The sequence below is a fragment of the Podarcis raffonei genome, chromosome 1 (genome assembly GCF_027172205.1).
Source record: "Podarcis raffonei isolate rPodRaf1 chromosome 1, rPodRaf1.pri, whole genome shotgun sequence".
Taxonomy (NCBI): domain Eukaryota; kingdom Metazoa; phylum Chordata; class Lepidosauria; order Squamata; family Lacertidae; genus Podarcis; species Podarcis raffonei.
The window spans coordinates 37591581-37607627 of NC_070602.1; the positions used below are offsets into that span (position 1 = coordinate 37591581).

The 16047-nt window shown below is 41.0% G+C and overlaps 1 protein-coding gene and 1 long non-coding RNA gene across 6 annotated transcripts in view; one reads left to right on the plus strand and one right to left on the minus strand.

Annotated features, from left to right (window-relative positions):
• Window positions 1-824: 824 nt before the first annotated feature.
• On the minus strand, window positions 825-5863 carry LOC128410259 (uncharacterized). Its single transcript, XR_008329438.1, has 2 exons — window positions 4713-5863; window positions 825-3516 (listed from the first exon to the last, which is right to left on the minus strand). It is a non-coding gene; the product is annotated as an uncharacterized LOC128410259 (long non-coding RNA).
• Window positions 5864-6657: 794 nt separating this feature from the next.
• NOVA1 (NOVA alternative splicing regulator 1) overlaps window positions 6658-16047 on the plus strand; it is a 142790-nt gene continuing 133400 nt past the window's right edge. Inside the window, exons 1-2 of one of the 5 annotated variants that reach the window (XM_053381298.1) lie at window positions 6659-7820; window positions 9668-9811. In XM_053381298.1, coding sequence (XP_053237273.1) covers window positions 7685-7820; window positions 9668-9811 — 280 coding nt within the window. In that variant the 5' untranslated portion in view covers window positions 6659-7684. Of the gene's footprint in view, window positions 7821-8453; window positions 8609-9667; window positions 9812-16047 lie in introns of those variants that run through there. The other 4 variants (XM_053381288.1, XM_053381308.1, XM_053381318.1 and 1 more) reach the window with 4 other exon arrangements.

Genomic DNA, 16047 nt, shown 5'->3' on the forward strand with positions numbered 1-16047 from the left:
AAGTCACAAACTCATGTACTTCTGCATGCCTCGGGCATCACGAGTATGTTGAAGCTACTAAATTATTTTTGGATGGCCCCATTTCACTTTCAAACTGATAGGCACTCAACAACATGAGTTTGCAGTTAGAGGGAATGATATATGTCTTAATGGAAGTGGTTGCAATATGGAGCAATATGTCTGGGGTGAGAGGACTTGTGCCTCAGCTTTTTTGCAATAATGGTATTCAGTTGAAAAAAAGAGTAAAGGATTTTGCATATGGCCTACACAGAGAGAACAAAATGGTTTTTTGTTTTGGCAGTGGCTACATGACCCTTGGGGTACTTTCCAACTCTACAATGATTCCATGATTCTATCTGCTGAGGGCAGGTGTCAGCAACAGAATGTTCACAACAGTCCACATCTGTGAGTTAGGTGAATAATTAGTTTGACATAAGCTGTCACACATGGGGTGGGAGGGGGGAAGGATATGAGAAACAGCGGGTGGCAGAGGCACGAAAATGGAGAAGGGCTACCCAAAAAGAAATGGCGCTGAAGCAAAATCTCACATAGGATCCATGTACAAGCAAGTGGACAGACAAGTGAAACTGGAGCACTCTTGGCAAGGGAGTTAAGAAACCATAGGCTTGTTTGTCTGAACAAGCACTGAAAAAGGGAGCAGAAACCAGCGTAGCTTCTTCTGTTTCCACTTTTTCTCTTTTTCTTCTCGGATAGTGCATGCATTTTCCCATTAGGGAGATCTCCACTTTGTAAGGGAAGCCTCCCTGAGCACAAAACGCGGCAAATAAAATGTAAAGTTGCAGTAATATTACATGCCCAGAACGTTTGTGATAAACATATTGCTAAATATTTTTTTTTTTAAATGATAGCCTCAAACTTATTTAAACAGAAGGAAACCAGTTGGAGCCACAGCGGAAACACGAGCTTACAGGGGGGGGGGTAATGAAAAGGGATACTGGAAAAGATAGGGAAAGGCTAGGAATAAAAATTCTTTGCACAACAGAAGATACTGGAGAGATACCCATACCTAAAATATCTTTTTTTCTGCTGAAGAGCTTTGTAAAAAAAAAAAAAAAAAGATTTAGAACTAAAGCCACTTGGATGTTTCCTGCTCGGATGCCACCAATTCTCTTGCTGTCCTTCTTTCCAGAATGCCCTCGCTGAGTGATGATGAGGTGCCACAGGTAAAAGCTTTCCTCAAGTCCCACCTCTTTCTTGAATATTGTTAATGCAACCCCTTAATCTTCATCAACTACTGACACTATGCTTAATTGCTTTTCCAAATGTGCACCCATTATCCTTTAATCTGTCTTTCTCCCCTCAACTACCTCTGCTGCCCCCACCCCACACAACACTTAAACTGTAAGTTCCTCAAGATCAGGCAACCCCAAACTCGGCCCTCCAGATGTTTTGGGGCTACAGTTCCCATCATCCCTGACTACTGGTCCTGTTAGCTAGGGATGATGGGAGTTGTAGTCCCAAAACATCTGGAAGGCCAAGTTTGTGGGTGCCTGCTCAAGATGGAGGTTGTCTTTTTACTAATGTTGTATGAGGGTAAGTTGATAGCCCTTAATAAATGACAATAATAACAAAAACAATTAACAGCTTGGAACCAGGTTATCTTCTCCCAAACCTTAAGATCCTTTTCAGAGGCTTAAGGTGCTTCACTGAAAAGAAGTGAGGAAGGCAAACACCAGGAAATTGTAATAGGAATAGTGTTACTTATTCACACAGTAACTGGAGTCAGTCAGAACAGTGAAATAGTTAAATTTGGATATGGAACAAATGATTCAGGGACATTAAAGTTCCAAACAGTCCCAAAATAATATTTCTAAACTGGGTAACTGTATAACTGAATAGCAGGGTTCTATTTAATTATTGGATTAAAATTATGAACATGACAACCGATGGACTCCCTAAAATTTGCCTCAGGGAACATTTATAGTTTACTTGGTCTGAGGTGCCTACTTGGATTTAGGAAATCACTCAGATTCATTTGCATGAACTCTCACTAGCATGCTTTGCTGGACTTGAACTGTTGGCAGAAATAAACAGAGTTTAAAAGGAGAACAACAGACATGTTTATCTAGCAAGATCTATCTCTACTGGTGGAAGTAAAAATAGCACCATGGTACAGGCTGTTTATGTTTAAGCGTGCACTGGAGAATTACTTGATATAACTTCCAAAGTTGTTTGTAAGAAGAGCTTTCACTTTATGAAGACTGCAGCAATTTCTTTCTACAGCACTTGGATGAGTGTTAACTTCTTATCTGATACAAACTAAGGTTCTGTACTGGTGAGAATATAGCTGTGGGTGGGTGGGAACCTATTTGTTCAAATAGCCCATCAGTTAAAACATTGGGCTAAGCTTTCTTTAGCCTGTTTCGAATTATTATGTAAACTGGACAAACCAGCAGAAATTGGATTAAATTCCAGCAAGTTATCTGTATTGTAGCTATATATGTGCTGCCTGCCATTAAATATAACAAGAATTAATTAATAAGAATGTTTGTAAGATGGGCTACAGTGGTACCTCTGGTTACAAACTTAATTCGTTCTGGAGGTGCATTCTTAAGCTGAAAGCATTCTTATCCTGAGGCATGCTTTCGTTAATGGGGTTTCCCGCTGCGCGCGTGCCTCTGGCATGCGATTTCCGTCTGCATCCTGGAGCAAAGTTCACAACCAGGAGCAGCTACTTCTGGGTTAGCGGAGCTTGTAACCTGAAGCGTTTGTAACCAGAAGCGTTTGTAACCAGAGGTACCACTGTATTGATTTCTATGTGATTTTATTCTGTTTTCACCAGTATGATAGACAATTGATTCATAGCTTTTTCCAGTTCTATTTGAATTTGCATAGCTTCATCTGTAATTTTGTATGGCTTATGGCTAAAAAATTAATTTATTCTGATTTTGATATATACTGTTGGGCTCTAAAATGGTTTTAACTTGCTAGAAAAGAGACCATGGGATAACGGTGAGAAGCTCAGTGAAAATGGCAGGATGGTGTGCTGCAACAGTAAATATGCAAATTCTGTGGCAGGAATTTCTAGGAAAGAAACTATGTATAATTCATCAAATATTATAATGACATTATATAAATCTATGCTACACCTACATCTGGTACAAACATTTGCTCTGTCTCAAAAAAGAAAAGAAAAAGACATGTCGATCGGGAGAAGACAGTAAAAATGATGAGTGAAGAAGCATTTTTCCTGCAAAGCAAGGCTTTTTTGCTTGAAAAAGGAACAAATAAGCAAGAAAATAACAGAAAGTTATTCAGTTGTGAATGTTGTGGAGGTAGTGAACAGAAAAAGGTAATTATTCTCTCTCAAAGCACTAGAACTCAGAGTTATCCAATGAAATTAACTAGCTGTTTATTCAGGGCAAACAAAGAGTGCTAGTACAACTCCATGTAATATATAATTGATTGAAGGAATTCATTGGTACCAAGCATTGTGATAGCTACAAGTTTAGGTGGCTTCTAAAAGGGGGCTTCTAAATATATGGAGGATATTAACTGTGAGAAGGAAAAAATGGTTAACAGCGTATGTACTTGGGTCTGCTTAACTTGGATTAGTTATACTTGGTAGCCAATGCATGGCATGAGTGCGCTCTCCAACTCAGTAAAATAGACAAAACCACTTGAAGACATGGAAATGCTATATGTACTGTGGAATGCACTAGTGTGGCATTGCTTTATATTTAGATACAGCTTGCAGTGGCACAATTGCTAATTTGGTGGGCCACCAGTGAGTGAGACCTTAAAAACACTGATATACTCACATTACTGATAGTTCTAGAAAAGTACCGTATTTTTTGCACCATAACACTCACTTTTTTCCTCCTAAAAAGTAAGGGGAAATGTCTGTGCGTGTTTTGGAGGGAATGCCTATGGGTGGCATGCCTACGGATTTTCCTCCTCTAAAAATTACGTGCGTGTTATGGTCGGGTGCGTGTTATAGAGCGAAAAATACGGTAGATTAATTCTCTCTTTTTAAGTGCATGCTTATAAGCAAAGAGATTTTAATTTACGGTGCTGATTATCGACATGTAACTGACAGCTATTGTGGTTTAATTGCTGGAGAGTACACAATACAGTGGTACCTCGGGTTAAGAACTTAATTCATTCTGGAGGTCCGGTCTTAACCTGAAACTGTTCTTAACCTGAGGTACCACTTTAGCTAATGGGGCCTCCAGCTGCCGCCGTTGTGCAATTTCTGTTCTCATCCTGAAGCAAAGTTCTTAACCTGAGGTACTATTTCTGGGTTAGCAGAGTCTGTAACCTGAAGTGTCTGTAACCGGAGGTACCACTGTATCTGTAATCCTCAAGAAGCAACATAGCCAAAGGCGACTGAGGAATCTGAAGCTACTCCGTGTAATTCATGTTTTGCATGCCCCACAACCAAAGAAAACTAGGTTAGTGCTTCCAGTCATTATTAGAGTGTTTTCCCTTTTTTATGAGGCTGCTTTTAAGCTCTCCTTCCTCTTGATTAATATTTTAATGTTAATGTGGCAAATTAGCAGTAAAGCAACCAGTAGCTGTTTCTGGAGCAGGAGAAGCATGTGTTTATTTACAAAACTGGCAGCAACCAGCAGCTACTGAGGCCCCGGCTCCTCAGGAAAACTCACATACATTAACCATGTGCTCTTGGGTAGATGGGCCCCCTTGCTATATGACATGCAGATGACACAGGGAGGGGGCTGCTTACTCACCTGCAAAAGTGGGCAAGCGGTGGTATCAAGGAATGGCTACCGCTGTCTCCAATTGCTCACCTACCCTCTCCTTCTGAGAGATGTGGATGCAAGGATTTAGTTTGCTCTACCACTGAAAGGGAGAGCACAGATAAAGACACAGTAGGAAACATGGTAGGAAAGTTTCTCCTGCTTCTGCTTGCTTGACTTCTCTTTCTAGGTGGTGCTATGGCAGAAGAACTGAGCCTAGAGAGCTCTATATGCTGTGACCTCCTCTTGCTTACTTGCCCTTGATCTCTAGTCTGGGGTGTCAGGTCTGTTCAGAGAAAGAACGCAAGATGCCCCTGCCATCTTTTTCTCTTTCTTTGGATGGCACAGGAAAGAAGACTTGGACCAAACCCAAACACCTAGGTGCCCAGAGGAAGTGGATACATGTGCAGGGAGGCAGAGGCAACAACAGCCTGGGGAGCTGGGCAATGGTGACTGAGCTGAGCAAGCTGAATCCTTCCTCATGTGTCAGAGAAAGGAAAGAGGTGGTGGCTTCTGCTGTCAAGAGTGGCATAATTTGCTCTTGCTTTCTTGCTCACTCTGGGTGGCCCCATTGGGCCCAATTTGAGCTGCAGAGCGTAGCAGTGCTAACACCTCCTCCCCTTGGGGAAGAGCGGTCGTTTGGTGGTGGCGCATTTGCTTTGTATGCAGAAGGTCCCAGGTTCAATCCCTGGCATCTCCAGGGGAGCTGGGAAAGGTTTCCGTCCGAACACGTGGGGAGTGCTGCTGCCGGCTCATGTAGAGGGTACTGGGGTAGAAGTAACACTGGTCTCACTCTGCATATAAGGCAGCTTCCTATAGGTCCCCCTGCCTGGACACACACACACTCCAGGTGCAGGTGGCAGTTGCTTGTGAAAGCAGGCGAGTGCTTGATCCAAGGAAGTGTCACTGCATGGGTAGAACTGGCCGAAGGGACAATGCACTGTGCATGTTCTGCATGCAGAAGGCAAGAATCTCCAGGCTGCGTGGGGACCCCCGAATCATGCTGCCAGCCAGTGTAGGTAATATTGACCCAATGATCTCGGCATACTGCCAGTTTACTGCCTCTTTTGGGTGGCTTGGGTCCCACTAGGAGGCTTCCAGTGTGAGAAGGCGAGCAAGAAGCCTCAGCTGATGCGGGGTGTGTGTTTTTTTGGGGGGAAGACCACCACTTGCCCCTGTGCTGGCTCACCCTCCCTCCTCTGGGCAGCGCAATGGGGAGGACTGGACTCCCCAATTCCCAGCGGGGGAGAAGCGAGCCAGCGGGAGGTTGACTGAGGCAGCTGCTCCTGACAAGGGGCAGCCGGCTGCCCTTTCCCCGCTCGCACACCTGCTCTCCCTCGCCACCGCGCTGCCCCAGGAGAGAAAGCGCATGACCTGCCAACTTTGCCCGCTCGCTTAAGATGCGGTTGCGGTTGACAAGGTCTCCCGGCGCGAACCTGGAACCAGCCCTGTTTATGGACACGAGTTCTGCTTGTGTGTGTAGCGTGTGGTGTTCCTTTCCCAGCAGCTTTTGCCCAGGGCCGCTTTTCCGCCCGTGGTAGTGAAGAAAGACACCTATTCCTCTCTATGCGTTAAGGGGTGTTAAGGGCAGCGTGGGGCCCCCGTTCCACAAGTCTCTTCTGATTGGTTCAACCCTCCAATCCGAGCTCAGCACTCCGGAGCTCCTATTGGCTCAAACCCCCATCCTTCCGTCTAAGGCCTGCCTTAATATATATATATATATAAAATTTAACTGTCATCTCTCTCTCGGCCCCCCCCTTTTCCTCACGCCCCCTCTAGTCCTCCTCCCCCCTCCCTCTTTTTTAAAAAACCCTGTTTGGGTTATGGGGGTGTCGCTGAGGGAAGGGGAAAGGAGCGCGAGCCGGTTTCCCACACAACCGAAAGCCACGAGCTCCTGAGTTTTTGTGCGAGGGCGCGCGCGAGAGAGTGCCTGTGCGCGCGCAGGAGGGAGGGAGGGAGCGAGAGAAGCGGCTCAAGCGAGAGCAACTCCTGACTGAAGAGAGAGTCTAGCCCGGCAGCGCGCCACAGACAAGACTCGTAAACGGGGAGAGAATGAGAGCGCGAAAGCAGCAGCAGCAGCAGCAGCACCGCCACAGCCACGACCAGAGGCAGCTCTCCTCAGCTCAGGCAGCCGCTCGACACCAGCTGCAGCAGCAGGCGCACGACTAGAGGCAGGGGAGAGGAGGGGAGGGGAAAAGGAAAGAAAAAGGCGGGGAGTGGAGGCTGAAGGGGCCACAGAGGCAAATTCCCTGAATTATCCCCCTCCTCCTCCTCCTCTTCTCTCTCTCCCGCTCCCTGGCTCGCTCAGCCACCTACCCGCTCAGCCACCTCGCTCGCTCCTCCTCGTCAGCCTCGCTCCCTCCCTCCCTCCCTCCGCTGCTTCACTCACTCATTCCCGTCCCCCCTCCTTTCTCTCTCTCCCTCCTTCCCCCCTCTCTCTCACTCTCTCTCTCTCCTCCGTCTCACTTTCTCCCCCCTCCTCCTCCTCCCCTACCTCTCTTCTCTCCTCTTGTTTTCTCTTTCTCCCCCCTCCCACCCCACCCCACCCCCCCTTTCTTCCCCTCTTTTCCCTTTTTTAATTTTCTTTTCCCTTTTCCCCCTTCTCTCTCTTTTACCTCAGCTTCTGCTTGCTGGCACTGCACTGCAGCTGCTCCTTCAGCCACTCGTCCTGCCTGGCTTCCCACCCCCCCCACCCCTTTCCTCCCCTCCCCACCCACCCATTTCACCGGTGCCAGATAAACAAACCCTCCTCCTCCTCTTCCTCCAGCCCCCACCCCCCAAAAAACCCCATCCTTTTGGGGAAAGGGGGTGTTGGACTTGCCAGATTAGCTCGAGCTTTTAAAAGGACAAGAAGAAGCCCGAAAGAAGCGGGACGAGCCCCCCCTTCCTTCCTCCTCCCCCCTCCCTGCTCCCCCCCACCCCGAAGGGAGAAGCCAGTTATCCTTCTCGCGGCGGCAGCAAACATGATGGCGGCAGCTCCCATCCAGCAGAACGGGACCCACACTGGGGTGCCCATAGACCTGGACCCGCCGGACTCTCGGAAAAGACCACTTGAAGCTCCCCCCGAAGCCGGCAGCACCAAAAGGACCAACACGGGCGGTGGGTATTCGCCCCCCCCTCCACCACCTCCTCCTCCTCCTTCCCCTCCTCCTCTTCCTCCTCCCAAATTCCCCACCCACCTTCCCCTTTCCTACCTGCCTCCTCGCCTCACCTCGCCCTCCTTTCCCTTTCCCCAAACATTCCTTATTTCTCTAATGTTATCATTCATCAAAATGGCGCCGCTTTCCGAGCATCTAGCAGCCCCGTTTTATTTTAATTTCGCATATTCGTCCTGACTTGGGGTCGCGGTGGGGTGGAGGGGAGGGCTGTTCAGCCTCGACCCACCGGGCTGTACCAAGCCCAGGGCTGCTGCTTTCGCCTGCTTCTTTCTCTCTCTTTCTTCCCCCCCCCCGCCCCCCTAACCAGCGCACGCCTTTGAACAATTGGGAGAAACTAAATGAATAAATGGCGGATGAAAAGAAGCACTTTCACTCCCCCCAACCCCTCTTAAGCCCCCCCTCTCGTGAGTCGCCAGGTAGATTTTTTTTCCCCTCCCACCCACCCAATACAACAAAAATCTTGCCGATTTCCTGGCACCACTTTCTGTTACGGTGGAAAATGTTGCAAAGATTTGTTCTTCCTGGGGTTGGGTTACGGTGATGGGATGTGTGCGCGCGTGTGTGTGTGTCAGAGAGAGGTTTGCGGAGGGAGGGCGGGAGTTGCCTGTCTTGGTGCGGTGACTTGTTAGTTAACATCCTGCTCTTCCTGGATGAGATGAGTTATAACGGGACCAGCATCTCCTCTATTCATTTGCACTGGAGTCTTCATAACAATGCACCGAGGCAGAGGTGAATTTATTCATCCAACATTAACAAACAGCAGAACTAGATAGCTCGTGTATTTAACTGTTTGTATAATGTCTTTGCGGGGTGGGGTGGGGGGCGCACCTGTACTAGCTGGGACATAGACTCTCAAAGAAAAGTAGGATGGCTCTGAACCTGCTCCTTTATAGAAGCAAAGTTCTGTAATGATGCATTTTTAGGTTAAGCTGTGAAAAAGCAGATAGGGGTGTGTATTTGTGTTTTAATAAAGAGGGCTTAAATGTGTGTGTTGTTTTTACATGAGATCCTTTCAGAGCAGTTTCTTTAAGGTCCATAGAATTGATGTCATTCATTGGAGGAGCAAATTGTTCAGTTGTAAAGAAATATTTGATTCATTCCCCAGTTCTGGCTTTTTTCTTTCTTTCGTTTTGCTCTGATTTGGGCATTACATTGGGCATGACATAAGCAGTCACCTTTTAAAGTGTATGCATGACTCCAGGTTTTTTTAAAGGGGGAAATATTATTAATGTCCTTTGATTAAGAGATCATTGCCACTTGAGAAGCATTTAAAAATACATCTGGATTACTTAGGCAAATGGTTGCATCCACTTATATTGCCAAGTTTTCTTGTCAATAGCTAAAACTCTTTGAATAAAATCTCAAATTTTGGATTTAGTGGATAAAGCTGTGTGTTGTGGAAAGTACAGTGCTAATGGTGAACAAATGCCCTTTTAATGTTTTCTTTCCAGTTTGCAGCATTTTTAGGGAAAGTTGTAGTTCTTGACAAAATTCTTGTGTAAGGTATTTTCTTTCTTTCTGAAGAGTTATTTCATACCTTAGTAACTATTTTACATTCAGAATTACAACTTGAATTGGGTCATTGCTTCTCATAGCACCACCAAATTAAGGACAATTCATTAGATTCTTCATTTTTTCACAGCGGATATGAAGGATAGTGCAACTGGTTACATATCTGTGCAGAATACCTGTACGTTAATACTATAATAGAAAGGCATATTTTTGTAGGTTTGAGGATGAATGAGATTTTAGGCAGCTAATTAACCTTCAATATCTCAATTTTTTCAGAGGACGGCCAATATTTTCTAAAGGTCCTCATACCTAGTTATGCGGCTGGATCTATAATTGGGAAGGGAGGACAGACAATTGTTCAGCTGCAGAAAGAGACTGGAGCTACCATCAAGCTCTCTAAATCCAAAGACTTTTATCCAGGTAGGTGCAAGCTTTAGAAGATTATTTGTTAAATCCCTAGGGTAATGTATCCACATTCTGTATAATTAAACAACATTAGCGTACCTGTAGAATTAAATAGTATTAGCATACCACTACAATAACTGGCATTCTTGAATAGTAAAATGCATTTTCACAAGCAATTCTAAGTAAATATATTGGTATTTGTTATTTTGCAATAAAGAAAAGATAGCTCGCTGTCTAAACCTGATTGTGGAAAAACTAAGAATCATTGCTATTATGCATGTGTGTTCTACACAGTTCATCTTATTGCAAGAAATGTTTTTTTAAAAAACAGGCTGTTTGACAGCTGGCATTACAGGTTTTGCTGAAGTTTTCAGACATTATGGCAATTAAGCTCATAAGTAAAAACACAGGTTCTCCTTGTAGAATAGGCCATTTACCTTAAATCCATTACGTACTTTGGTTCTGCTTCATTGCTTTGTTCATACATCTTAACATGAAATAAATTCCAAGTGCTGCTCTTCAGATGTTTCTTTGATTTTGTGTATTTTTCACAATTGTGATATATAACGGAAACCTATTGCGAAAGAATACAAATAATTTTGTTTGGAAATTTAGACTCTAAGAATATTGTACACATAAGTACTATAAGATTGAATTATAAAATATACATACTGAAGGCTGTATAATTCATATATAGTGTTTTATTATCATTTTTGAATGCATAATGTTGATAAAGATTTCTAAACTGGTGTGGAGGTATTTAATGTAAATTAAAAGCAACATTTCTTTATATAGACCAGTAATGAAGCATTATTGATAAAAGAAACATTGTCAATAAAGGAAGTGTTCTGATAGTCATTTGATTTTTCTTAACTCTAGCACTGGTGGCTTTCCATTGAGATGGCCTGTTTTCTTTTTTCTTGTAATGAAAAGAAAAATTCTTTATATTTGGTACTGGCTCACAGATATGATTGAATCTTGTAAACTAGTTAGAAAGACTGTCATGAGTAAAACAAGAGTGTTTCATTTTCTACTGTCTTAAATTCCGAAGTGGATCATTGTTGTTTGATACAAAGGTTGTTATTCTCTTGTGATAGTTGTGGTACAGAGGCTGAGAGTGTATGTGTTCAAAGAATTATATGAAAAATTCCATTCAAGATGCAGTATATAGCAATGCGTTATTTTTTGTGAATGGTGTCTTTTTCATGAAATAGTATTTAAAATGTTGATGAAAAAGCTTGTATATTTTTAAAAAGTGAAAGCCGGTATATAGATGACATAATCGATATGGACATAAAATTGTGACAGTTTTGGATTATAGCTATAATGGCAAATTGAGTTTGGAGACAATAGATGAATAAATTACAGATGTGTTTGTGATATTCATAAGAGTAGCCAATGTGAGATGACAGTGCAGAAGAATTTGTGTTTGATCATCAATGCAAATTCTAAATCATAACCTTTGATTTAGCTATATAGTATTAAGCAAGATTGGAATCTTTTGTTTGCTACATTAACAGGAGTCCTTTCCATTCTAATTAAAATCAATATTAAGTGTTGAATTGGGCGGATGCAAAGATTTTAATAGAAATTTCCTCTGAAGGTTAAAAAAAAAGACAAGGCATGATGAGGGGTTTACAGCCTTGTGTGAAGTGTTCCTGTGACGTAAACAGGTTCCCTCTGAAGAAATGCCAGCATGAGAGAGAGCTTGTACAGTTTGACTGTAACAGGTGTAAACTAATCCCTTGTTGTTGTTATTTACTAATCACTAATTTTGGTCCTGTGAGACCTCGTTTATATTTGAAACCACAGTGTTGATCAATTTTAGTGAATAAATAAATATGGGCATCCATAAACTACATAAACATGTCACTCTTTAATGGTGCTAGTTAATGTTTCTGTTTAGAACTGAACATGAGCCTGACGCATAGTTTGAGCTCATGGATTCTCCAACCTACTGTAATTTGGGTTTCTTCCATTTATAAATCCTGAAGTCTTAATCTGAACTATACTAACTTCTGATCATCCTTAAATTAGACTAGACACTGATTTTGTGTAGGTGTGAATTTTCAATTAGCGTTGTAAATATTGTATCCAACTAGAGTTTTGATCAATGTAATACTTAAAGGTATTAATTGTTCCATAGATGCCTGGCAGTTATACAGTTCAATGGCAACAGCTAGATTATAAAACTTTTTGTGCGTATCAATGATAGTTGCGTTTGTGAACTATATTCCATGTTAGTTTGTATTTAGCACAGAGTAAGTTTAGTTAATCTGATATGACCAGAAGTAACAAAATTAATTGCAGCTAGTTATATGAATCATACTATTGGCATACTTTGAAGAAAACCCCTCAGTGCTGCTGCCCTTTGACTAGTTTGGGATATTAGCAAGCATTTTCAAGTTAATCCAGGTTATCAAAACACTTTTCATCCAGAGTGTAAGTAAAATTGGCCAAATGCTCAGAATGAATATCCTTATTTGGGCACAAAACTGTTAAAAAACAGGTAAGCATTGTCTGTCTGTGCTTCTCTACTTATAATCTAATAACTAGAAAATAAGAATGTTTAAGGAAAGATAATACTGCAGAATTCTGATTTGGAATGTCCAGTAATTCTGCTTTGGAATTTCCAGTAATACTACTTGATAAAATAGGACAACTGCAGATAATAGTCTGCTGACTTTTTCTTGTTTGCTGTATGGTAGATAGATTTATTGTGTATTCTGTGTTTGAAATAAAATAAAAAAGCTGCTGTACATACATGTATGACTGGTAATTCTTTCCTTATGACATATGAAATCTGGGTGTATGCAACACACACTGAAAATATTTTCTTACTTAAAATCCCATTGATTTTATGACATTTTAAAGGAACTCAATAGTTTAAAAGGAAATGCATAGTTACTTTGTGAAATGATATTCTATATCACTTGCTTTTAGTATTTGACTGATATTAATAAAATCTGAGGAAGAGTTATGGAGAAGTTCAGTAAAACATGTTGAACAGGAATTTTATGAGTTATGACCTTGAAAATGTTATCCCCCCTTTTTAAAGACCAAATGTACACCAGTATTTTCCTGAAGTTCATAATTTCAAAATAATAACCCCACAGGCAACCTTTCAAAGGGTGTTCTCACAAAATGCTATGGACTTTGAGAAAGTAATGAGAGCGTAGAGGTAAATAGTTTTTTTGTTTAAGTTCAGCAGTCATTTCTTCGCTAAAAAAAAAATTGTAATTTTAAATCTCTCCTTGTTAAACGAAAGCTGTTAAATGATTGAGACTGCAATCCTATACTCACCCTGGAAAAAGTCCCATTGAACTCAATGGGATTTATTTCTGACTTCATATATTAGGTTACAGTGTAGGTGTGGTTGAAATTAAGATATGAATGTGAATAGCTGTGTGCAGTGTGGCTGTCCAGATGCTTAGAGATGTATTCCAGCAAGGATGTCATTCATATAAAAGGCTGACACATCTGTCCCATTACGTTTTAGCTTTCATGGTACATGTCATTCCCACCCTGCCCCACAAAATGTGTCCTTATTTTAGGATGCTTAAATATAGACATGTTGCTACAGGTTGTATTGCTACTACCATTTTTTACTCAGGAGGATTGTTTCTGAAGAAAGTAGTAATGCTGAGTATGTGATCATTGTGGTAATTGTGGTCACTGAGATAGATCTGGAAAGCTTAGTTCTCTTGGGTTTTTAACTCTTAAATGCCCAAGCATTGAATACTAGCTATTTGAAGGTATAATTCTCAGTTGTACAGCTGTCATTGATCTTGCAAAGTCTTCTTTAATGAGAAAAAACAAGTTAGGTTCTGATTTATTTATTTATTAGTGTTCCGAATTAAGCTATAAATGGATGAGAATTCTGTATGACGTGGAGGTAGCTTTTTGTGTGTAATGTTATATTTTCTTTAATATGGGGGAAATATGCAGCATTTCCATTAAATATGCTTTCTGGGTGTTGGGGACTTTTAGTACTTTTGTGGTTTTTGTCCCTTGTTGATTTGGTGGTTGATCTTATGATTGTTGAATAAAACTTTAAAAAGAGTGGATTTGTTCTGAATTGAAATGCCTGTATTAAAGTTTCTCTAAGCCCACCTCGTCCCTTAAATAATAAAAAAATGATAGGCATTTAGTGTACAATCTTCAACATTAACAAACTGATCTATCAGTTTATGAATGTGTACTTTTCGCTAAGTGTATGTAGGATTTCAGCCTTAAAAATGTTGCTAGGAGAGGAAAAATAGTCACCTGATCTAGCACCCTACTGCAGGGCAGGATGGTGTACAATCACATCTCCCCTCCATTTGATCAATTCAGATGAGTTCCTGGAGGAAACTTCTTTCTAAACTAAAATATGGTGGTCATACATTCCAGCAAATCACTCACTGAGTGAATCTTAATGCAACCAGTGGAAAGGAATTCCGCTAGAAAGAGTTTTGGGATCAGATTGATGAGCATAGCCAGGAGACATCTACAAGTTGCCTATATGTTTTGCAACTTTTACTTATCAGCATGCACAGTGGATTAGTTTTTTGAAAGGTTTATAGGCCAAATTTATTTGAGGATGACAGAACAATGTTAAAGAAGGAACTTGTTATTTTTTTTTAAATTATGGAATTCAGTTTACTTAGACACATTATTAATAGAGAATTATTTTTCTGTGTGCAGTGTTTTTATATAGTTAATATTGGAGGGCATGTGGAGTTTTATAGAGGAACCAAGAAAGCCGCATCCATTTCAGAAAGAATCCTTATTGCTTCATTTTAAACTGCTGCTTAGCTTTATAGTGATGGCGTGAAGGTAAAAATCTCAATGCACTAGTAAAATAATCTGCACAATAAATATCTTTCAGACAGCATTTAAAAAATGAAATGCTATTTGGAATGGCAGTGAGGTTCCTAATACCTGATCATGGAAGTGAATTTGTTTTAGAAAGGAAATAAAGGTAATTTTAGATATCTTAATACAAACATAATTTTGGTGAACTTCCAGTTTAACAGAAGTCTTAAGTTGTCACTTTACCTCTTTGCTCTTTCACTTATTTTAATAATTGATTTTTAAAAATTCTTTTAAAGTCCTGTCACCTCGTTTTGAAGGATAAAATTACTTTTGCCGAAAATGATTCGGAAAATTAATTTTTCGAACAATATCGGTTTTAAACAAATAACTATTTTGGTTTAAAAACGATCTTGCAAATTAGAAAAGAAAATGCTAATTCTTTAAATCAGATTGCAGATTTTGAAAGTTAAAATTGCTCTGAAGTTTGGGGTTGATTGCTGCCTCATTTCCATCTTTGAACTTGGTTCTGGTTAAGTTCAACAACATCTGTAGAGATCCGACTAACAAACATTTCTGGGATTCATCTTTGCAGTTTTCAGCAGGTGCAGCTGGTGTTGCAGCCCTTCTCAAAAAGAGGTTAGTTTGTTTTTAATGTTTATCGTTAGTCCGGTGGGAAGGAATGACTTGGTAGAGACTTGAAGGTTGTCAGTTGTCCAGTGCTGGAATGCTGCAGGTAATTGGGCTAGACTGGTGGGAATTGTGACAGTGTGCTTCTCACGTTGCACTGCAGCTGCTGTTGATCTTAATTAATCTGACCCTCAGAGGCTGTAGTGTCATAGCATAAAAGGCAGTACATACTGGAAATTGAGAAGCTATTCTCATGATCTTTTTACTGAATGCTTTTTTTAAGATTTAAAATGACTATTGGTTTTTATTCAAGATTAACTGCATTGTAAAAGCAAGTGGATGAAAGGAGGAAATACAATATTTTAAATAAAATGTGCATTTTTTAGTCTGCCTTAGGTTTTTCAGTATAACCATACTTATACTGAAGACCTATTAAAACCAATAGGATCTACTCTGAAATATGTATCAAAACTTCCAGTATTGAATGAATGCTGAATATCAAATGTAGATTTGTATATTATTTCGGTAACATCATTTATCTCGTATTATGTTCTGTGTGACGTGTTACTTGTGTTTTGATATAAATTTTTAGGTAGTCTGGAAAATTTTGTTATACATCTACATGGTGTTTTAGGCTTCCTCATTACTTGAATACAACAGACGTTCACTTCTGTTTGGGGGAAACACTTTGAAAGGTTATGTACTTCATGCTGGGTACATGGAGGTGTTATGAATGTTTCAGTACCCATGTCTTTCATAGAAGAGATTAAAACATACCATCTAACTTTCCCATTTGAGAATATTGGGATTTCAAACTATGTAACTTT